The following is a 23006-nucleotide window of genomic DNA, read 5'->3' on the forward strand; positions in this document are numbered from 1 at the left end:
TCCAAATATGCACAATCAAGGAGAATATAATAAAATACGTAATAAAAGAGAAGTTTTTTCAGCTTAGAAGTGTCAAAAAAGATACCTCTTCCTCTCATCAAAAAAAAAAAAAAATGACACTCATTCCATACTTCTGTCTCAAAAGCACCAGAGGTTTCCAACCTCTTTCTCTTTTTTTCTCACAATAGAAAACATGTTTTTTTTTCCCCTGCTTCTGAAGCATCCCAGTACAAGCAAGAGAATCCCAGACTGCTAATGAAATGCACATGGCAGCACCTGCAGAGAAGCCCAGAGGCCTGAGCAGGTATCTAAAAGCAAGGAACAGATTACTGCTAAGGTAGACACCAGCAGACATTCCTGCTCATCAACTATCCCTTCCTGCCCTCACCTGAAGTGACCTCTCTCTGGAAGGCTACAATGCTTGACCTAAGGAGAAGCAAGTGCGTTCTCTCCACCATCTGAGTTCAGACTCGAGCTGTATCCTAAACTCGTCACTTTTCCTGCTTTAACTTTTTGCAGAAACAGTTCCTTTTGGTGTTCCTCCCAGCACCAACTCATGCTGTAAGATGAATTACAGTCCCTGGTTCTTACAAAGTCAGCCCGGAAGGCTTGAAAGCTGTTGGACTTGAAATACTCCAGTTTCAAAGTTAACCCAGTTGCCTTGACAGTCCGCCACCCCAGGTACATACTGATTCCCAGAAACTCAGATTTAATCCTGCTTTTCTGATCCCACTTATCACGCTGTCACTGAAGTGGGAATGGAAAGTGATGAGCTCTGGGAAGAGACTAGACCAGAAAAGAAAAAAAAAAAAAAAAAAAGAAGAAATCTCATTTTATACTGACCTGTCCGTGATTGTGGACTGTGTGCCACTCATTGGAGCCTTTGGCAAGAAGTCGTATTATCCAATTTACATTTTACTATTACTGCAGGAATATTAATGAGGCTTTGCCCCCCACACGCACTGAGGTTCAGGATCCAGCCTTGCTCCAGAAGAGGCATGCACAGAGGACAAATTCAGTTCAAGGGCAGGAAAAAAGATTTCCAAAACTCTTCTTGCAGTCACCCTGAATATCCAGGCCACGGAAGTAGGGTGTGGGGGATGTTCAAGAAAAAAACAACCAAAAACAAAAAACCAAAACAAACCGTTCCCCCAAGGAAGAGGAGAAATGTAACGCTTGCCAAAAAGTCTTCCGAAGCAGCCAATCCTCACCGGTCCGGAGTTTCGGGGCGGAGGGGAAGCCCGGCTGTCCGCGCAGGCGGCAGGCCAGCAGGCAAAACCGGGGCCGGCTGCTGGCGGGGCTCCCTGGGGCCGCTCGCCCCCCTCCGCGGCCGGCTCTCAGTAGGAGGGGGTGCCCGCCGGCCGCGGGGTGCCCCCTCCCCACCGCTCTTCACGGCCTCTCCCCCGCGGGGGGCGGGCGGCGGGCCCCGCCGGCTGTCGCTGTCCTCAGGGCCGCCGCGCAGAGGCCCATGTCCCGCCGCCGGCCCGCCCCGACCCCCCGCCCGCCGGCTCGCCCGCAGGGGGGTCGGGAAGGGCGGCCGCCCCGCCGCTGCCGCCTTTAGGCCCGCAGGTCCATGCCCTGCCGCTCCGCCTGTCCCGCTTCGGCCCGAGCTAGAGCGGGGCGCGGCGGCCCGGCCTGCCGGCGAGGCCCCGGGCGGGCTGGGTCGCCTCAGCCGCCGAGCCCGGCCTGCGGGCAGCTCGGTGCCGGCCCGGTTCGGGGCAAAGTCCCAGCGCGGCCCGCTCCTGCCGCCACTCCCCTCCGCTCCTCCCGGCCCGGTTCCGGCCCAGCTGCGCTGCTGCGAGGCGGGGAGCGGCACGTACCCGGCGGAGCCTTCGCCGATCCCAGCCGGGCCGGGCCGGGCCGCCGCCGCGCTTTCGGGGGGCGTCCGTCCCTCCGGTTCTCCTCACACCCGCCCCTCCTGCCGTATCCTTCCGCCGCGCTCCGCCCGCCCGACCCCTCCGCCGGCAGCAGGCCGCCCCTCCCTCCCTCCCTCCCACTGCCGGCCGGCCGCGGGGCGGTGCCGCCGCCTCTCCTCTTCCCCCGGGTGTGCCCTGAGTGTATAGTGCCGGTGGTCGGTCTGCTCTCCCCTTCGGCGCAGGAGGGGGTTTCCCCTCACGCCCCCCCCGGGCTCCCGGCGGCTGCCGTGCCGGACTCGGCCTGCCCCGGCCGCCGGCGGGGGAGAGGCGGGGGCCAGGCCGGGCTTCCCCGCACTCGCTGGGCCCAGCCGGGACAGCCTGGGCCTTCTCCAGGCCGGCTCCTACCATCACAACTCACGCACAGTTCCTCCTCCTCGGGCCTGCCGCGGCACTGCCGGAAAGGTTTCCCTCTCCATTTCCCCATCCCTCCATCCCGGAGCTCCATCGCCATCCTCCCCCTTCTCCCCCCTTACCCCCCAGCTCCTCTGTTTTGTCTTGTTACAAGCTTTTAGGGGCAGGGAGTGTCCGTGCCTCCATCTGCACGGTATGCAGCGTGGGAAGTATGACACCAAAGAAACTTGTAACAGAAAGAAAATAAGCAGCAAATTAACACAGTGAGGTGCCAGGAGCTGCGCAGGTCTGGAGCCTCACATAGTCACCAGCTGCGCTGTTTACTCCCAGACCTTTCATAGCCCCGTATCCAATCTCATGTTCCCTCCGTTTCCACAGCACATTTCATCATGAATTCTTCTCACAGGTGAAGGTCAACAAAAATCCAAAATGGGGATGAGAAGCGATCTGTGCCTGTTCATACCTCGGCCTTCCAGAAACACCACAGCCAAGGGCCTGTTCCTGCTCCCCTTCTCTTAATGCAAAACCCCCTCCAGTATGAAAAGGTGACTGTATACTACCATACCTACTAAATACAGATTATATGGACATTCAAATTTTAACACGTGTGTATTTTTCTCTCCCCAGACACAGCTCTCAACAGAAACACACCTTTGACGTACTCCCTGCCATGCACGCCACATACAACACAGCTTGAAGGAGGAGTGCCTGTCTGGACTCCACATTAACACCTGGCCTCTCGGTGCAGAGGAACTCATGGCAGAACATGAGCCTTTCCTAGCAAATGCCAACAGACCAAAATAATCTTATTAGCTAATCCCAATCAAATAGTACACCATCCCCTTACCTTGATATACTTCTTCAAATCCAGGACACTGGACTTGGAAAGAGTATGGAAAACAGGCTGCTGGAAGCTCAGATATATCATTAAGCATACAGGACTTACCTTGGTTGAAGATATACTCAGGACCCTGCCACTGTATAGTTTTTACCTCCCTGCAGCGAAGTGAGCATGAATCAGGAAGCCGGGAGACTGTTGGATAGTCTGCAGAATTTGTTGTTTTGAAGAAGTTCAGTGGAAAGAGGGGAAGTGTGGGATGAAATAATTTTCTAGATTATACTTGACATATATACACAGGACATTTACACTTCCTCCTTTGGTTTCCTTTTGAGGAAGACAGAGGCTTGAAAGAAAAAAAAAAAAGGGGGTGTGCAAGACATGCAGCCACGATTGCCTCTCATTCTGCAGCTGTATGCGATACATTCGTCAGTGGTAATGGAGTCACAGAATACCTCTATCTAACTATATTTATTATATATCTTTTTATTCCATCTTCTCTGCAATAAACCCCTCCCTGCTTTTAACTTAGGGAACATCACGTACTGTGCTTTGAGAGAGGAAGACTCCTGGGAGACCTTCTGTTTCACAGCAGGCCCAGCATTTGCATGTTAGGCCTCGATGCTTTTTTATTACTTTAATTATATTTTATTGTGCATGACAACATAATGACAATAACAACTAGCTCGAGGAAATCCTTAAAAAAAATAGGAATGAGAAGGAAACTATCCCCTGCTGCAGTAAATTGACGTAAAATTCAGTGGAGTGACAGTGATTAACATTCGCCAAAAATTTGCTCAGTATTATCAGAAACAGCGTTACACAAAACTACACCAGTGACAAAAAGGAAGCATAAAACCCTTATGCCACACACGGCTCAGTAGATTAACTCTTGCTCATAATGTGCTGCATTCACATTTCAAGGTTTAATGCAACAATTAAAAAGAAAAAGCACTAATAAAACAATTCAAAAGTAGACTCTGAAACCATAACTGCTTTTATTTTCTCCAAATGATTTTTTTGGTGGGAGCTGATTGCATACGTTAATATAGATGCCTATTTATGATACTTCTGCTGCTGGGGCAGTTTAACAGCATGAAATCCAGGGTCAGGGGTGGGGAAAATCAATAAGCAATTACACTGTGCAGTACCAATTAAAATAGATTTTTTTTTTGGTAGCTATAAAGTCCTCACTTACCCTGAATTTACAGAGAGTACCATCATACAGACCTAGATGCCAGAAGTGGAAACTGCATATTAACGTCATCAGTCCATGTCTCCAGGGCAAAGCACCGATGTCCCCAACAGTCTATTTTTTAAAGTCCTGAGCAGAGCTAAGCGGCTCAAGTAAGGAGGACCCTGAAGTGAAGAAGGTTGAGTCCTACGAAGGACAACTTCTTGCTTTGCCTTAAAGTAAAGCACAGCACGGCACGGCACGGACAGATCCTTGGAGGCATCCTATACGGGACTCCTGAGAAGGCAGGCTTACCAAGGTTTCACTGAGGTTCTTTTTGCACAGACCCAGTTTTCCATCCCCGCACCCGAAGCTCACTGAGGAGCTGTTGCCATCTGCTGGAAAATCCTTGTGTGGCACCTCTCCTCCGAACCCGTCCCCACCGGCAGGTTAACAGCGAGGTCCCCTTTTCAAACAAGCATTTATTTCAAAGCATGCCAGGCTGTGGAGCTGTGGGGTGCTCTGCTTGCTGCACTCTCACCACCTAAGGGTTCAGGTGTGGCCGTCTGATCAGGGTTTGCACCACTCAGGGTAAACAAAGCTAGGAAATCAGCAAAGGACGGTAATTTTTTTACTCCCTGATGCCAGATGTATCACCCTGCCTTGCCTCTGATAGCAAATTTGATACTTCAAATTTAAGTATTATATCCACTATTTGTTCATACTTAAAATTTGATACTTCAAATTTTAAGTATGAACAAATAGCAAATATAATAATTTTTCTTTCAGGAAAATTTCCCTTCACATTTCAGATAGAATAATCAACTATTAGAGCAACTTACCTGTGAGTGCAATGGATCTCCTGCAGATCTCAAAGTTAAGGATTGCTTTGTGAAACTGGGTGCTGTAAGTCAGACACGATGGGCCATTAACTGAGTTTCTCTGACCTCTATCAGAAAAATTAAATGGACAAAGAGTCTTCTAACTTGCTACTTACAAGTAATCAATTTAAAACCAGTAAGAGAACGCACGGGTATTTTGTGTTGTTATTTAAACTTACCATAAATTGCTGTGCCAACTGCTGTTCTGGAAACAAAAAAAAAAAAAAAAAAAAAGTCAGCTGCTTTAGGAAGGCAACAGCCAACCTTTGAGCCTTGCACAGCTGGAGTGGACAGGCACAGGGGAAACGATTCCCAAGGCTGACAGAGAAGACAGCCCATTTCCCAAATGTGCATATGAATTTGTGACTCCTGAAGAACTGATAGGACCTTGACCTTGTGTCAGGACCGGGGTAAGCCTGCCTCTGCTCTCAAGCTTAGCGTAACTTAAACCTTCCTGCCCTGCTGATTTTTTGTAGTGCCCCGCAATTCCATCCAGCCAAACTCACCTAAGCACTAACAGCTGCTGCTTAGTTCAGCATCCTTCAATCCCAGGGAACTGCTCTGGCATGTAATTCTTCTGAGCCAGCTGAGAATGTGTGCGGGATTTTGTTATTTGTTGAGATCCTACTCTTGAGGGAGCTGAAGATAGTAATGATACCCTGAATCAAATCCAGACACGTGTCTATCTTGTTGCTCCTCCCCTGAATTTTCCAGCTGGCCTGGTGCTAACCAGCTTCACTGCACTGTGGCTGTAACTTGCTTCAGAAACTGATACGACTGATCCAACAGCCATATCGGCCATCTGGATGCATCTCTAATCTGAAAAAAACCCATGAATTTGTGCCATGCTCCACACTGCTATGCAATTTCAAGGCCTTTTACCATCTCATACCTTAAAATACCTTAAAGACAGGCAGCTTGTTCTGCATCCAGTTGACTGGAAATGCATACAGGGCCACTTTGCTTTTAAGTCACTTGGACACAAATGTAATATTTTGCTGACTTTGTTGAGACACACATTGCCTGATCTATCAGAGCTTCTACTGTGACAGCTTATTACAGTTCCTAAACCTGGATAATCCACGCCGCAGCAAGCATTTTTATAGCACTAAGCTTTCTTTCCATATCAGCATAATTAAAGCAGCAACCTTTGTAAGGACAGATGAAGCTGCTGTACCTTCTGTCATGAGTTTCCTTCTTGCTGTCTGCTAGAATCAATGTTCTCTGATTGGAGGGAGGGGAAGAAAAAAAAAAAGAGGTATCTTATTAGGGTAAAATCTAAAGAGATGGAGAATAACATTATTTCTCATCACACTTGAGGATTATCCGTTACACTGAAGAGATCATAACCTTCTGACAAGACACACAATTCAAACAGCAACATAATAAAGCATTGCTGAAAACCGTACCTTGTAACATTTGAGAAGCCACGGAAACTGACACTTTCTCCTTTCCATACGAAATGAACGACTGGCAAACCCTTCTTACTTGGCAAAAGCTTTTCCATACACCTTGATCTGTCCAGTTCCTTCTTAAAGGCATTTTCTAAAGATCTCTTACATTGCCAACTTACCCGCTGCCAAACTCCCCCTGGAACTTGAGGGAAACAGGACAAAGCCAGCAAAAGCTAACACCTTCTCTTACACAGATTTACTAGAGCACATATTGAAGCTGACTTGGAAAGAGAAAAGTGCTGGTATATTGGTATAACCGAAAAAGAGTTGCTCCTTGCCCAGAAATTGCTTATGCAACACAAGGCTAACGCTGACTCTCTCTTGGTCTCTGAAATTTGATTTCTTTGGAAATGGCAGCAGACGTGTTACTTCACTTCCAGCCAAGCTATAAAAAGCCTGCAAGTATCAGGAACATATCCACAACTTCCATGAAGCTTAAAACTTTCTCTCATCTTTTTTGTCCGCGGAACAGACTTGCTGACAGCACTGGTATTACTCTAATAGCAGATTCCAAAGACTTAAAATGCTATGCTTTTACATCAGTGCTTGGACTACTGCTGCAAGGGAATAAAGCCTTGAATATTAAAAAAAATTGCAATTTCTTCAAATACAAATGAGTTCAGCTAGAAAAAGAGGCCAGAGGCCTGAAACAGAAGATTAATTTTATAAAGTTCTACTGCAAGGCCAGCAGTAGAAGCAAAAGGCAGGCAGCAGAGAAGGAATGGCTTTAAAAGAAATAATGGGAAGACAAAAAAATGAAATAAACTGGGGGGGGGAGCAGATTTCTCTTTGCAGTCAAAGCACATTTGCCCACTGACTTAAGGCTAGATTGTGGCACGGCATTCCTGAAGATACGAAACTTGGAAGATACTTGCAGCTCTAAAGCAAAGCTTCAGAATGCTGCTGTACTTTCTTTTCTGCTTCTGGACTACCTCACAGGTTAAACAAACTCCCAGGATAAATTATCGCAGTCCCCGAGACCCCTACATCATGCAGTGAGGCTGCTTGTAGACTGTACACAGGCCAGCGTCTCTAGAGGCCTCAACACTGCACAGCTGCTCCCCAGCGCTGTAGGATTTTGAGGCAGATTTAAGGGTTACATCCAAACAACTAAATTGGCTTAACTATTTATAGAAAACAGATTTTTGTCATGCTGGACCTCTGGTAAAATGCTGTGACCGTAAGCAAGGCAGAGTAGCTATTCTTTACCAACATGACACACAAACACTACATTCAGGTCTTTCCTGAGCATGGCTTGGCAACTCACAGTTTCAGAGGTGCTGTTAACAGGCCATGCAGGGCAGGGCTTTTCTTCCCTTCTGGGTCTGTACCAGTGCCTGGCTCTCAGAAATTCTTGTTGGTGCCTAGGAATAAATTGTTGTGAAAGCATCACTGAAATAAATGCTTTCCTCTCCTCTTCTTTTAGGAGCATCCTTTGAAGCAGAGCTTTTAAAAGGATTGCACAACGTTCTAAATCATGTGACAAAGCTGTTCTGTCTGTTGGTGTCTTTCCCAGTGCTAAGCTATTGCAACACGGGCAAAAGAAGCCCCTGTGCAAACTGACCTGAGCCCTGCACAACATCCCCCTGGCAGCTCACCCCTCGCACAGCAGATCATGTGGCACAGTCAGCCCTGCCCCGGGGAGCTGCGGGGCACGAAGAGAACACGATACACACAGCTCCCAGCAGTGGTACAGCCCTGCAGTTTCTCTCTGGCTCTGAATGAAAGCAGCCCCCAGTACGTAAGCAATAACAACACAGCAGGCACGTGGAGACGCAGGCTAGCACCACTCAGACCCCAGATTAAATCTGCACCTTTGCACAGTGCTGACTTTGGCTCATCTCTACAGCTGTAAGTACCCCCACACAAGGCAACATTAAATAACGCTAAAACATACTCCCTTCCTATCAGACTTCGCAATGAAGCAATTCCTAGGCAACAACATTTAGTTTATGAATGAGAGGAGCTTGTATTCACAGTGTGGAAACAGAGAACTATATCCTCTAGCATATTGGCCATGGAAAACAATGGAAACATTTTGCTCCCTGAGTTGCCTGAGGATAGGTGCATGAAAAGCCTGGCAACAAACCCTAAGGAAGAAATGCACCCTGTTCAGCCAGTCAACAACATGAGAGCACCTATTAGCAAACACCAAACTAGTAAGTGCTCCTCATAACAACCTTGCAAAGAAGGGTGGTTTCTCCGCCTATTAACTCATCTAAGAAGCAATAATGGTGAAAGCTGTATGAGTTGTTGGCTCAGTCCCTAAAAGGTACCCACCGACCATCACTTTGTTCATTTACACTAGCAAGGCCGACTCATCCAGCAACACGTGATACAACTTAAGAACTACATCCAAAGACAGAAAACAAATTCCTCATATAATTAAATAATCTTTATTTTATAAAACATAATACAAAGCATCTACACCATTCACTGGTGGAACATTAGTTGCTATTACACAGTAATTCAAACACAAGTTATTATTTCACACTAGTTCTGCAGTTTCCTTTTAACATTTTGCTCTAGCCACTATGGACTAGCCTGAGGACAGGTCCCACCATGTGCTCCATAGCTTGAAATTTATACTGCTGGGTCTGTGATTCTATGCTGGAGCCCACAATGAGGTCTTGCTCTGAGACACTGTTGCTAGCTCTACTTCATAAAGCCATTCCTAATTGCTCTTTTATTTTCTGGTGCCCTTGTTTAGCTTCCAAAGCCTCAACACTGATCACAGTGCTCTATTTCTTCCAAGCAAGTTTCCCCCCAGTTCAAAGAAGGGGACCAATCAGCCATGAAGTGCATTATCTTTAAAAACATGTTCACACAATCTGTTTCATAAATACCTGCAGTCACTAACTGACATCCTTATTCACTTGGGCAGGTATGGACTGTACAGCCCCCACAGAAGGGCTGTAAGCATGCATTATGCTGTACACCAAACCAGAGGTCAGAGTCCAAATCATCAGGACTGCTCAGGAAAGTCTTCTTGGTAGGCAAGTCAACAGCTGCGCTGAGAAATGAACAGATGGTTTTCACCTACTCCTCTTCAGGACTTGCGGCTGAAAGCCCTTATTCCCTGGGTCAGGCTGGCTGCTGAAACTCTTTTGGCTCCAGATTTACTGCAATCCTTACTAGGGAAAACCCACTACATAATACTTTCTTCAACTTGGGAGTCCACCTGAACAAGAAGCAGCAAGCCTGATCTTTACACCTGTGTCTAGCTTACTCCTTTTGACTCCTACCCACAAGCACCACTGCAAAACACCTTGGATTCCTGCTTTTGTGAGGCAAGCCAGACACTGGGAAATGCCGCGTTCAGGTGAAAAAGTACTGATGATGGGTCATAGTGAGAAGTGCTTCACTCAAAGCAACAGCATTTTGCCTTTACACAGCACATCTTGACACAGACCAAACATTTATCAAAGGTGGCTTAGTGTTAACAAATGAAAACACCCCACGAGGTAGGTAATACTGTACCCACTTAATAAAGTGGGTAAGCTGAGGCAAAAAGGCTCCTTGACACGCCCCACAGCAGCAGCAGAGCTGGGAAGGAACCAGCAAGCCCCAACTAGCTCTTCTTGTCTCCCTTCAAGGCTCAATAGTTGTATCACTGCACTGTGCTAAATAAGTCAAGTTTCCTTTTCAGGACCAGCTCACCCATCAGTTGGCTCTTAATCTGCAGTGCTTTGGGCTCTTCAGGTCTTTGGCTGCAACGGGCAAGGCTCACAGCAGAACTGGCACCTGAGCTGCACTGGAGGCCTGGTGCTGAGGCTCAACATAAACAATCATGATAATGACAGCAATAACAAAGGAACAGTGCGGAAGAACATACAGTGAAATAAACACCAAAAGCTGCCAACTGGGAGACAGTTTTTCCCAGCAAATGGGACCAGACAAGGAACGCTAATTTTTTCTCCCAGTCAGGTTCACTTTTTTGCTTAAAAAAGGCCAGATTCTGTGCCTCTTGCTTCTTTAATTATTAGGCTGTAAAATAAGTCTCTCTTACCCTATAAATGCTCACTTTTATAAAGTGACCCAGATCCAATCAGGGAGACAGAGGTGAATTCAAAGCCCAGGGATCAAGGCATCAATTCAGATGAAGGACAGCCAAGGTTAGGTCTCTAGTTTGAACAGGGCAGAGGACAGATTTGAAGCTGGGTAGCTCTTCCACCTTAGCCACGGAGTTTTGAAGATGCATGTTGGCCGCTTTTCAACCAGAAATCCCAATTTGGATCTGAGGAAATGCTCTTGTCAAAACTGATATTTATGGTCCTGGGGAAAAACATCAATGCTAATTTCAAGTGTTTTTCAATCATTTTTCCATAGAGCTTCCAGACATTCACCTGCGGTACCCCACTATCACCAAACACTGTGGCAGCCTCTGGGTTCAGATACACTGATCTGAATCTGGGATGACACTTCAAGGGCAACAGAAATACACCATCTCCACTACAAATCATCCCTTTAGACTGCCAAAAATGGCAAGTACAGATTGTGTGCAGATTGCTGCAGCAAAACATTCTGCATTTGCTGTTCTTATTTTTAATAATTACTTACAGCTCGTGGAAGGTATTTGTCTGACAATCTCAAGGCATGCCGTTTGGTCTCAGGCTGGCTCCATGCTACGCCTGCGTTTAGGTCAATAAGCACAGCAGAGGGAATTTTGGCGTTCTGCAGATAAATCAGGGTTTGGTCCATCAGCCAGAAAACCATTTACTGGCAAGTCCTGATGGGGCTTCTCATAACGGAGATTGCTGGTCACTCAGAGAGCTAAAAGCAGTATTTGGAGGGGGCGGGGGGAGTTTTAAGTCAGGGATGAAGAAGAGGGAAAAAGTCAGAAATGCATTTCGCATCAGGGGCTGTGTCTTTGGGTGTATTCACAGAGCACCTAGTCCTGCAAGGCGCCAGTGCCAATTAGAGCTTCTGGACACTACTGAAATATAAGTTATCAATGTGTTATTAAATAAGTTATTACAAGGAATTAGAAAGGGTAGGAAACAACGACCTACCTAAAATACTGTTCTTTCTAGAGTCACACTCTAGCTCAACCACCAAAATCGTTTCTCCCAAAGACAACACAGGGATAATGAACAAAGTGCAGATAACAACCATCATTTTGCATTTATATAGCACCTCTCAAGTAAAGATCTGAAAGTGCATAACACAGATGGATCAGCTCCATCACCCCCAATTCACAGATGGGGAAATTAGGCACAGAGTTAGAGTTATGTGACTTGCCCAAGGTCACATAACAAGTTGGTGGAAGAGCCAGGAATTCCACCTTTGATGAAACACTAGAACATGCTTCTTCCTAATAGTATGAAGAATCACTCTAGCTGACTAGACTGTACAGAACACTGAACATGAAGATCTAGTGTCATTTTCTCCTCTCTTCCAAGTTTCTACCAGTGCTGAAGGAGTTAGCTACTAGCGTTACTATTTACACCTCCACTGCTGGATTAGCTATGCTTAGTCTTTAAAATTAGCCCTTCTTTTGCTCATATCATTTAGTATATGCTTACATACACACTGAGCCAGCCTCTGCCAGGCCAAACACTGCAGATCCAATGAATCCATGGCATAGCTCTATGGATTCCAATGGAATTATGCCAGGGATAAATTTGGCTCCAGAATTGCTAACGTGTGTTGGCTCCTCTCCTGACAGTGGCATTTCAGGCACGATCCCCTTCTGGCCAGATTGTCAACTCAAGTCTTTACTCAGCATCCAGTCAGTGGTTTTTCAGATGTCCATTAGTTTTCAAGTATAACTCATCACTCCTCCGACTCCTCCAAGCGTGGTACTTCTTCATGCTCTTCCTCCTAGCGAAGCGACAGATGCTGACCATGAAAACCCAGGAGACAGCGTACATGATGATACCTCCCAGCTTAATGTACCACCTGGGTTTGGGAGAGGCAAGCTCACAGTACATCAGCCAGGCCCCCACTCCAATCCGCACCCCAGTGAAGAGGACCACGAAGAAGAAATCCACCACATCACCTGTGAAACTGTGGTAACATCCCACCTCCTTCAGGAACCAGCGGGCCTGCAGCAGCGGGTTAGTGATCTCACTACCAAAGATGACAGCATTGACCTCCGCAGCTGACTCCCCGAGTGCCAGTGACGCTGTGATGCCCAAGATGCTCACCAGATGGTGGGCCAGCATCAGGGCACCCTCTGTCTGGAAGTACACGCACCAACAAAGGTCGAAGAGGAAGTAGCCCAAGCTAAGGCACAGCCCATGTACCTGAAGAGTTGTGTTTGGTGATCCTGAAACACAAAAGACACCAGACAGAGCTTTAAAGCATAAAGGCAACAAGCAGGCAGGATCTCAGACAAGGAAGGGGGATTCACCTTCAGCACTGGCAGGCTGTTATCAGCTTGTACTGATCACAGCTCAGCTGAAGTCAGACAAGTCACAATGCTATAGTTGTTAGTCTAACAGCTGCACATACGTAATGGCCACACAACGTGATCACACACTCTGCCAGATTGCAGCTGGGGAGGGCCATTACACTAGCGAAATACAGTACCAGTCTCTCCATTTCTCTAATATTTCCCATCACAATGCAGCTCAGATATCTCTACAATCACAGGCTGGACACCGAGGTGGTAGGAGAACCTCACTTTGTGCCATCACCCATTGAGGGACTTGGGACCTTAACTTTCACTACTTACCTGGGTGACTCAGAGGCCAGGGACCATCAATAAAGCCAATGTAAGCAGAGAGACAGGTAGCAAGGATGCCATGCGTCAGTGTGACCAGCCTGCAGCTCCATTCATAATTCCGGTGCTTGTAGCGATGGCAGAACCAAGCGTAGAGAGAGAGCCAGGCAAGCAGACTGCAGGCTACCCGCAGAGGCAGAGGGAACAGCATCCTGTCACAGGAACGAAAAGACAAATTGCATCAGAAGGTCTAGCCTTCAGCAGTGTTAGCACAACCCAGTGCAGCGTCTCACCCGTAACCATCCCAGCACTGACTGTATTGTGCTGTTTCCTGATGCTGTTGCTTGCTCCTGACAATATTTTTCTGCAGTTTCTCCAGGGAAAGGCCTACATCAAAGAAGGGTATCCCTGAGAATTAGTGCAGATTCACCATGTGGCCACCAGCACAAAGACCCCCACCAGTATCACCTCAGCTGTGGGAACATGCACTGAAAGCCATGACCTTGTAAGGCAGTGAATTCCTAGCCTGGTTGAACAGAAAACACCACGACTTGGTAACACACCTTGGAGGACTTCCTCAACCAGTCTACAATGCAGGATCTGCTGGGATATGATAGTGCCCATCTGCACTGCCTGAGGGACAGGCTGAGGAGTGCCACATCCAGCCATAAGACTTTGATCCAGAGCTATGCCTGCCCCTTTGTTTTTCCTCCCTGCCCATATTTCTGCATTTGGCTGGTCTGCTTGTGTTGCCCCACCTGACCTACTTGTCCTGTCGAGCTCTTTGCTAGCTTGGTTCCTCCTCTCCTGAAACAAAAAAACCAAGAAAACCCAAAAAACACAGTCACTTGTTGGGTTCACTGCTAATCAATATTCACAGTGCAGTGAAACCAACTCCAAATAAGTCAAGAGAAACACAAAGGCATTGCCATCTCCTTCTGCTACTGAATTTTAACCTTTTAGCACTAACACATTTCCAGGATAATTTGGGGGGAAAAAAAAAACCCTGTAAAATCCCCTTGTCTTCCCCAGGAAAACTTACAGTGGAACAACATAGTTCAAGCTTCTTCATGAGCATGCGAGGACAAAGCTCAGATGAGAACAAAGCACCCCTCAGCAAACAGTGACTGGATAAAGCAGCCCACCACCTTCGGGTACAGCCAAGCACTCCCACAGCCAGTCCCTTTCCCACCCCTGGCTGCACTCCACGAGTGCCCCCCGCCACCCCACGCCTCCCTGGGGCAAGGCGCTGGATGCTCCCTCCTCTACAGCTTGAGAGGAGTGAGACAAGGTGAAAACCACTTAGCTCTCCTAACCGCAGACTTCATTTCCCCTTTTCTGGCACCAAGACCTCCAAATCTTTTTGATACAAAAGGATTAGAAGCTATGCCCATGAAGATTTTTTTCAGCAGTTATTTCTTTCATACACCTTCCCTTACTCACCATGCAACACAGAATCTCTCAAACAAGCAAAAGATATACTGAAAGAACAAAATTACAGTACATAAACATCTGTGGAAGATACTGCTGTTGTTGCTAAAAGCCTCCCAAATACATAACACTCTAATATCTACATCTTGCTCATATTTATAACGCCTCTCTATAAAACATAAGATGTGTCTCATTACTCCTGAGCATTCAGGGAAGTGCATCAAAAGAAGGTGAGTCATGCTCTGGGATATGCGAGTTTCCAGTTGTGCAATAGCAAAAGCGCCGCTGGTCCTGCTGGTACCTGCTGACCGTCACGCTGGATTCACACCCAGGGCTGGGGAACACCAGAAGGACTACACGTGACGAGGAGTCACGGTTGCAGCGCCCAACCTTCCTGTTTGGCCTGTTGCAAACATCACCAGGAATGACTTGGGAGGCTGGGTAAACAAAACCATTATGGTATAATGGGCCGCGAGAACATAGGAAGATGAAATAAGGATGTGATTAACTGCTCTGACCAGGTGTTTCCATTGACATCCCTGGTACTCGAGGTCCATATGCATTCAGAGTCAGGGCAGATAAGGCTGGAAGAATTCTGACAAGACAAAAGGCACTGACCAGCTGGAGAAGGCTGGCAGAAGGAAGAGGAATGATGTTTTAAATATTTTGAGGTGTTTTCCACACCTACTCGTGAAGAAGATACTTCTCCATCGCCTGGAAAGAAAGAAAGGGGGCTATCTTCCAATTGTACATCACAGCTCAACATGTCATTAGCATATACAATACGTATTGCACCTGTGAATTAAGCCTGTCCCCGCACTCCAGAAAGGGCAATACCCTTTAAAAACCGCAGTAATTGTATTATCTTTTGTACCACCGGTAGCAACGGATGAAAACGGGCTCTGCAATAATTACAGTGCCTAAAATCCTAGTCCAGAGCAGCCCTGCTCTCCCTAAAAAACGGGACGGGCACCTCCGGCGCAGCACCGTTATTCCCGTTATCAGAAAATGGAGGAGGCCCGCACGACGCGCCCCAGCCCAGGGGCAGAGCCCGCCGGGCCGCCCCGAGCCCTCCGGCGGCCAGCAGCCCTCCTCCCGGGCGCCGATGGGTGGATGGGTAGATGGAGGCAGCCGCCCGCCCCCTGCCCTGCCCGCCGCGGCCTCCCGCCCCCGGCCCGCTCCGCTCCCTCCGAGCCGCCCGCAGCTCGGCCCCCGGGGACCGGGCCCCCCGCCGCCTCCGCCGCCTCCGGGGGCGGCCGGGGAAGGCCGGAAGCCGGGCCCTTCCCCTCGGACTCACCTGCAGGGACGCGGCTGCCGGGGCCGGACCCGCCGCCACCTCCGCCGCCCGGGAAGAGGAAGCGGCGGCGGCCGAGGGGCACCTGCTGGCGGGGAGGAGGGACGGCAAGGGCCGCGGCAGCGAAAGAGGGGGGCCGCTCCCCCGCAGGCCTCGATAGCCCCCTTGCCCAGCCCTCCTAGACCCAGCCGGGAGGCCGGGGACCTCCGGGGCCACCACCGCGCGGGCTGTCCGGCCCCCCTGGCCGGGGGGAGCCGGGTTCATCACCCAACAGGCTGTCGCTGGCAGAACCAGTGGTAGGTCACGTCCCACTGGGCACACACGGAGCATCGCTTCAGCCTGCGGGTACGGAGAATTGGTCCCATGCACCCGCTTCAACCATCTCGCTCATCCCAGAGAGCCCAGGGCTGCAGGCAGACACGGGCTCACTTCGCTCACACCCGGGCAGCGCCTGCTGTCAGCCCACTCGTACAGAACTCACATGACTGCATCGGTATAGCACCAGCTTCACGGCAACGTGCCCCGCGGGGTTCGTCATCCACAGAGCATGCCGCTTCAGCAGGCTGGGAAAGCACACAGCCCTGCCCTCAGCGTACCCCCTCATCCAGTGCTTATGCAGCAGTTACAGAGCCCAGCAACTTCTTCTCACTACAAGCATTCAGTGCTAAAACACATCTCTCTCCTCCCTTCACACACAGAGTAGCCTATGCACAACACCTGAAGTAGCTTACAAAAAATCTTCCTCCAACCAACACACTTACCCCTTCTGTAAGTTGCAATCAAAACAACCTCTCACACCCAGAAATAAGGTGGGTTTTTTTCCCTTCATCCTGTCAAGTTTTACCTTTTGAAATATAGATGGTGGGAGTGCCTTGTCCCACTTCTTAGCACCTGTAATGAGCCTGTTTTCAACTGGGTATCTATCTTACCTTTCCAGTTCAGGCCAGGCACAGGTTTCTATTGCTACAAGATGCTCATTTTTCAGCTACACCAGCACGACATCCTCACTAGCATTAATAGCGCATTTGCTTCTCTGACAAATCTTAGGTCTCACCTTGCTTTCCTCCACCTTTGCTGGGCCAGGCAACCAGGCCCCCTCCAATAGCCTCAATAACAACTAAAGATGGAGCCGTTCAAATATTGAGCTTAGGATACAGAGCAGCATCAACAGACAGAAAGCTATAGGGCTAATATTGACTCATAGCACAGAAACAGAGCCACCAGGAAGAAAAATGGAGGCCACCACAGAAGAGCCCTCTGCAAGTTCTAACAAGGCAAGGTCCGCTCTACCTGGGGTAGAATATAGAGGAGGAGTTGTGGGGTTTTTTGTTCTAGATCATACAACATGCAAAATTTGCATCTAGGGAGATGCAAGGTGGCAAGTTAAATCATCTCCCAGTGGATTGTACCAGAAGTTGGGTGCAGCTTATACACTAATTTTCTTGTTTGCTTTGTGCAGAGTCAGCCATTCAAATAGGCAGGCTGAGTTGCACTGGCTCAGTTTGCCTGCAGACAAACAGCATTCAGCAAAACAGCTCAGGACGGGAGCCTCTGCTAACAGTTATCTGCACATTGCTACCCATTTTAGTGTAGCTACACCCTCCCTCGGCAGCACACTCTTTCTTCTTGTCTTCTTTCTGTCCCTATTCTAAGGGGGGCTTACAATGCCGAAGGGTCACAGAGTGTACCAGCTTGCCAATACTAGGAAACTTCTCCCCCAGAAATAAACTAGAAATATACAAGAACTGGAAATATACAGGAGCGCAGTAGCCTTCCCCTGTGACAGGCCAAGACTGACGCTCACTTCTTGTGACTGTAAAAGCCCTCAAAGATATTTGACAGATAAAAATCAGGCACCTGTATTAAAAATTACATTCTTTGAAGTGTTAGCAAATAAGAAATCTAATGGGATACAGACGGGCATTGGTGCTGCAGAGAAAAGAAGCCAGCCTGGGATGTAGGCCATGACCAGAATTTAGCAGTTTCCCTGTGACCTCACGTGCATCAAGAGCAAACACCTCTGTTTAATGGCCCATTCTTAACTTCCCTGCGATACTGACCGTGACTCATTGGCAAGGCAGGTTATGGGCACATTAATTACAAATCTGAGCTTCAGCTGACCTTCATCTATGCTTCACACCTCAAGCCTGAGCTCCAGAGCACATGGCTCAGTCTCCGCTTGTTTCCCCACCAGCTCACTCCGTCCTGAACTGCGTGAAGGGCATGAGCCAGAGCTTTGCCCGTGACTACTAGCCTTAGCACGCTTAGGTTACCCTCAAGCCTGTTTTCCTCAGCATTAACTTTAGCTGCCTCCTTAAGACCCAAAACAAGAGAACATTACAGCAATAGTTTCTTTTTTAAAAGAGAACATAACTTTATTAGAAGTCTCACCACTCTCAGGAGTTTTCAGAAGAGCGCAGTGACTCTCGCAAGAGTTCATACCTCACGAGGCCAGGCCCCCAGAGCCATGCTGGCAAGGAATCAGGAGTGCATAGCTCCTGTTTTTCTAAACGTATTAGCCTGCTAACTTGCCTGGATTCACAGCTGCGATGCATTCTGAGGGCATGTCAAAAATTAGGTTATTTCATGTCATTCTTTAATCTCTCCAGACACCTTATGCTAAGCCCCAGCCAAGGCAGATATCTGCCCTGAACAGTGCTGACGTTCGTGAGATAAGAGGCACGGAGGAGGCAGTGAGGCTGCATCCCCACGGCAGCGGTATTCCCACTGCTCCCCTCCGGCAGGGGTGACACCCCACTTTGGCCAGAGCCACACAGGCTGTTTCTTTAGCTCCACGAGGAAGCTCTCCCAAACAAGGTCTTTGAAAGCAGGAAGGAAAGGCAACCAGACTTGCTAAGCTCTTAACCTATTTTACAAGGCAGTTTGTTTCTCAGCTGTAAGCGAGGCTTTTATGGGAGAGTAAATCTGAACTGCAGCCTTAAATAGGGGGAAATTCACATTAAAAATGCAGGGGAAATGTCAGAACACAGTTCTGAGAGGTAAAGAACACAAGAGAACTGGTCCATACTCTGAGACCTACTGGGATGGAGCAGATGTTACACCGAGATCTGCCTAAACATTACTGTCACCCCTGAAAATATAGTCACTTATTAGACTTGCTAGCCATGCATTCAGCTTAAGCGCCTTGTAAATGAGCCAACCCCAGAACGGAAAGAGCATTCAGAGAGGGCTCTTCCTAATCATCTCTCACACACAAAATGCCTGGGTTCTTTGTTTCTGGTTTGTTGGGGGGGGTTTTGTTGGTTTTTTGTTTGTTTGTTTTTTTAAAGCAATCCAAGGCTAGGGAAACACCTGCTTGCAGACTTTATTGGCACAAGTCTAATTCTTGACTCTTGTTTGCAAGGGCCTGAGTCAATCCCAGTCAAGTCACAGTGCTCTACGACCAGTATCTGCTTGAATGCAAGTATTTAAAAAAAAAAAAAAAAAAAAGAAATGTATCATTAAAAACAATGAGGTAAAACAATGCCTCACCTCAAGTACCATCACTTCACACACTCAAAGGACAACTCCACTACACACCTGTAAGCACTTGAATCTTGTTCAGAGGCTTTCATCCAAGTACTTAGTGAAGCCTGTTGTCCAGCTCCAGGATTAAGGGACAGCGAGGCCCAGTAACTCTTTGCTAGGTCACACCCATACCTTGTCCCGCTGGCAGGAACATGGGATTTTTCAGATTTGATTTTCTGCCTCTACACTGTAAAAAAATTCTACCTCCAAAATGATCACAGAACATACAGATAGTGCAATCACTGATTGCAGACTGAACAGGTCTGGCATTGCCGCCCCCCTCAAGACTGTACCATTGCTGGCGAAGTCAGGGAGTCAGTTCTGTAGACGTGCCAGGTTCCTCAGATTTCCACTCAACCCCCCCTTCTGTCAGCTTTCCCATGGTCCTAGCACTGATTTATCTCCTCCAGGGGTAGCAGACTACTGCCAGTGCCAGAAAGTCAATTCCACATTGCTTTTAGGAGTTCTTTTCACAGGAATAGGCATCAGTAGCCAGGACTCTAGCGCAAGGGATTATCATCAGTGAGCTGTCAAGTGCCCATTAGTTTTCACAGGTGCATTCGTACTCCTCAGGCTTGTCCAGGAATGGTATTTTTTCAACATTTTCCTCCTGACAAAGCGGCAGATTTCAACCATGAACCCCAAAGATACAATGTACATGGCCAGGCCTCCAGCCTTGAGGAGCCAGTTGGGATCTGGGGATGTCACCATTGCATACATGATCAAAGCTCCTCCTCCGATTCGCAGCACCAGGAAGAGGAACACAAAGAAGAAATCCACCACCTCTCCCAGGAAAGTGTGGTAACACCCCATTTCCCGCAGAAACCAGCGGGTCTGGAGCAGTGGGTTGGTGATCTCGCTAACAAATACGACAGCGTTGACTTCTGTAGCAGACTTCCCCAGACCCAGCACCATGATCATGCCACAGATGCTCAGCGTGTGATGGAACAGCATTAGGTCCCCCTCTGTCTGGAAACAGAGGCACCAGCCCAGGTCAAAGATAAAGTAACCCAAGGTCAGGGACAGCACATGGATCTGAAGAGATGTGTTTGGTGAACCTGAAATGAAAGATGTATATAAGCCTGGGGTCTTATTTAAGACGTTATTCTACAATACAGAGCAATACAGTTTTTGAGCAGGCCCCTTTCCTCCCTAGTTTCCAGCCTTACCCTATGGACCAAGTGCCAGGCTGGACACTTGGATGTCTGGTTCCGCTCTCCCCTTACACCTCAGCCTGCCCAGCAGACCCAGGCAGGCTATCCCATCCTGACACACTTCTGCTCCTCTTTCTTTCCACCCTTTAAAAGCAGGAATGGAAAGCCTGACCCCCATCAGCAGAACTATTTGAGATTTAATGATAGAAAACAGCAAAGACAACCCCACAGCCAAATGCCAGGAGTTATTACACCCTTAAAAATGTAAATAGCACTTAGTCGATTCTCAACACATTGCTACCCCTAACGCTGCAATAAACTCCAGCTGCCAACCTGGAAACTTTCAGTATGTACATGGATAAAACAAAATAAAATTAAAAGATTAACAGTAAGAAGGAGTTAGGGTTGGAGAGGAAGCAGGGGAGTTAAACAAAATCCTGCCCCAAACATGCTCCAAAAGCATACACATAAGAGAACAGACAGCAGAAGCAATCAGCCCCCCACTCTGCCCATAACCAGGTGTCCACGCCACATGACAAGGACATGTGTCAGGGTAAGACTCCAAACATACCTGCATGGGTCAGAGGCCAGGGGCCATCCAAGAGAGCAACGTAAGCCGAGAGGCAAGTGACAATCAGCCCATGCAGCAGAGTGACCAAGCGACAGTTCCACTCGCAGGAACGGTGCTTGTTCCAGGAGCAGAAGCAGGCGTACAGACACAGCCAGGACACGAGGCTGCAGGTCACCTCCAGAACGATGGACACCATCCTGCTGAACACAGAGCGAGGACATTACGAGCGCAGCAGCCCTGCAGCAAGGGGTGTTCATCCAGAACATGTGCCTCAGCAATCCCCCAGCCCATTCACGGAAACCCCAGGGGAAAGAAAAAAAAAACACAACCAAACCCAAAACACCAAAACACACACGAGCAAACCAAGCCCAACCACCCCACCAAACACACCTCGCACCCTTCCCGTGAGCATCCAGCTCCCCCGAGACCCCCCCGAGCACCACCTCCCTGCAAGCCCCTCCTCGTTTCCCAGGCTCTAACGCGTTTGGGGAAAAGCAAGATCCCAGCAGCCCCCACCGAGCCAAAGCGCCTCAGCCCTGCCCGGCGGCCGCTCGCCCTCGGGGGCCGGAGCGGGAGGGAACCGGGACAGCCCGCGGGGGAGCCCGACCCCCTTCCCCAGCACGGACCCCCTTCCCCAGCCGCCCTGCCCGCTCCTTACCCCGGCTCGCCGCTGCCGCCGGCCGCTCGCCGGCTCTGCCGCCCGGCTGCGGGAGCGCCCGGGAAGGGAGGCGGTGCCGGCGCGCACCGAGAGGTTTTACTTTCCCCTCCCCGCCCCCGGCCGGGGCAGCTCCTGCCGGGGAGGGTCTTCACACACCCCCTTCCCCGCCCCAGCTCTCCGCGGCCACGGAGGATGCTCCCCATCCCCGCTTGCCCGCCCCGCAGGCGAAAAGGGATGCGAGCAGCAGAGCTGCGTGCCCCGGGGCAGGAAGGGGGAAACTGGGCAGGAGAAATAAGGACGGACGTTTGGAGCGTGTCAGCAGGGCTGGTACCCCCAGCCAGCCTCAGCCCTCCCTCCTCTCAGAGTCCCATGGGGCCCACAGACTTTAATTTGGCTGAATTTTTCTCTCTGGTGAAGGAGAATAAAGTGAAGAATAAAGCTGAATCAGACAAGAGAGGAGGTGCTTTTGTCCTCCTGTTGTTGTTTTAAAAAAGTGTCCTGGAGTCCCCTTTCAAGTCTTGTACTTCATTTTGAAAGCAGAGGCTGGGGTCGGGGTGCTTACGGTGCCCACCCTTGTGTTGGGGAGGCTGAGACGGGAGTCGGTGAGTGAGGGACTGCTTGGGTCCGGAGCTGGGGAGTGGTGCAGGATGCGCAGGGAGAAGGGACACAAAACACGCAGAACAGGATGAGCGAGCCAAAGAGCTGAGCTGAGGCCGAGCACGGGGGCCGGGCAGAGGCAGGAGTGAGTAACCGGGAAAGGGCTGTGCTTCCTCCAAGCCCTGACAGTGAACTCAGGGTCGGTACCACGTGATTTCTGTTTATTCAATTTCCTTTAAAAACTGTCTAAAGGAGATTGTGTGTCCCAAACCTTCCCTATAGCCAAAGAGCTTCACACTGGGAGAGAAACCAGTCTCTCAGAGCATGGGAGGCCTCATCTATGGTCACTTAGGTCTGATGTGTGTGTTACACTCCATAGGATGGTTCTCTGTGTTATAAAAGCTCTGGCAACACGTTAAAATATACTTCTAGTTGGACTGTAGATTAGATGTTGTTCTTATACTTGAGCTAAATCTTCCTGATTTTCTCTCC

The 23006-nt window shown here is 49.0% G+C and overlaps 3 protein-coding genes across 17 annotated transcripts in view; all 3 read right to left on the reverse strand.

Annotated features, from left to right (window-relative positions):
• ARHGEF12 (Rho guanine nucleotide exchange factor 12) overlaps positions 1-1957 on the reverse strand; it is a 76867-nt gene extending 74910 nt beyond the window's left edge. For 2 of the 5 annotated variants that reach the window (XM_074561393.1, XM_074561391.1), the window contains exon 1: positions 844-1925. In XM_074561393.1, coding sequence (XP_074417494.1) covers positions 844-875 — 32 coding nt within the window. In that variant the 5' untranslated portion in view covers positions 876-1925. Of the gene's footprint in view, positions 1-843 lie in introns of all 5 variants that reach the window. The other 3 variants (XM_074561394.1, XM_074561397.1, XM_074561395.1) reach the window with 3 other exon arrangements.
• Positions 1958-3726: 1769 nt separating this feature from the next.
• On the reverse strand, positions 3727-19680 carry LOC141732354 (TLC domain-containing protein 5-like). 7 transcript variants are annotated; one of them, XM_074561170.1, is made up of 7 exons: positions 19547-19680; positions 13294-13493; positions 6570-12885; positions 6338-6384; positions 5340-5365; positions 5122-5228; positions 3727-4880 (listed from the first exon to the last, which is right to left on the reverse strand). In XM_074561170.1, exons 1-3 carry the CDS (start codon positions 19579-19581, stop codon positions 12347-12349), a joined length of 774 nt encoding a protein of 257 aa, XP_074417271.1. In that variant the 5' UTR covers positions 19582-19680; the 3' UTR covers positions 3727-4880; positions 5122-5228; positions 5340-5365; positions 6338-6384; positions 6570-12346. The 7 variants fall into 7 exon arrangements, with proteins under 7 accessions (XP_074417271.1, XP_074417273.1, XP_074417272.1 ...); XM_074561172.1 differs by having other exon boundaries at positions 3727-4745; positions 5122-5183; positions 6338-12885; XM_074561171.1 differs by having other exon boundaries at positions 5122-5183; positions 6338-12885.
• On the reverse strand, positions 19316-21999 carry LOC141732355 (TLC domain-containing protein 5-like). Of its 5 annotated transcripts, none has more exons than XM_074561178.1 (3): positions 21918-21999; positions 21260-21459; positions 19316-20592 (listed from the first exon to the last, which is right to left on the reverse strand). In XM_074561178.1, the coding sequence occupies exons 2-3, from the start codon at positions 21453-21455 to the stop codon at positions 20054-20056; spliced, it is 735 nt and encodes a 244-aa protein (XP_074417279.1). In that variant the 5' UTR covers positions 21456-21459; positions 21918-21999; the 3' UTR covers positions 19316-20053. The 5 variants fall into 5 exon arrangements, with proteins under 5 accessions (XP_074417279.1, XP_074417278.1, XP_074417280.1 ...); XM_074561177.1 differs by having other exon boundaries at positions 21260-21456; positions 21918-21983; XM_074561179.1 differs by lacking the exon at positions 21918-21999 and adding an exon at positions 21776-21913.
• Positions 22000-23006: the final 1007 nt, after the last annotated feature.

The sequence above is a fragment of the Larus michahellis genome, chromosome 17 (assembly GCF_964199755.1).
Source record: "Larus michahellis chromosome 17, bLarMic1.1, whole genome shotgun sequence".
In the NCBI taxonomy this organism is placed as follows: domain Eukaryota; kingdom Metazoa; phylum Chordata; class Aves; order Charadriiformes; family Laridae; genus Larus; species Larus michahellis.

Bases quoted from the DNA above. Each gene is read 5' to 3' on its own strand.
- LOC141732354 (XM_074561170.1), bottom strand. From the start codon at position 19,581: ATGAAAGCCTCTGAACAAGATTCAAGTGCTTACAG. The intron at 13,494-19,546 runs GTGTGTAGTGGA...TTCCTGTGACAG, and splicing joins CAAGATTCAAGTGCTTACAG to GATGCTGTTCCCTCTGCCTC. The intron at 12,886-13,293 runs GTAAGTAGTGAA...TTTGTGTTTCAG, and splicing joins CTGGCCTCTGAGTCACCCAG to GATCACCAAACACAACTCTT.
- LOC141732355 (XM_074561178.1), bottom strand. From the start codon at position 21,455: ATGGTGTCCATCGTTCTGGAGGTGACCTGCAGCCTCGTGTCCTGGCTG. The intron at 20,593-21,259 runs GTATGTTTGGAG...CTTTCATTTCAG, and splicing joins CTGGCCTCTGACCCATGCAG to GTTCACCAAACACATCTCTT.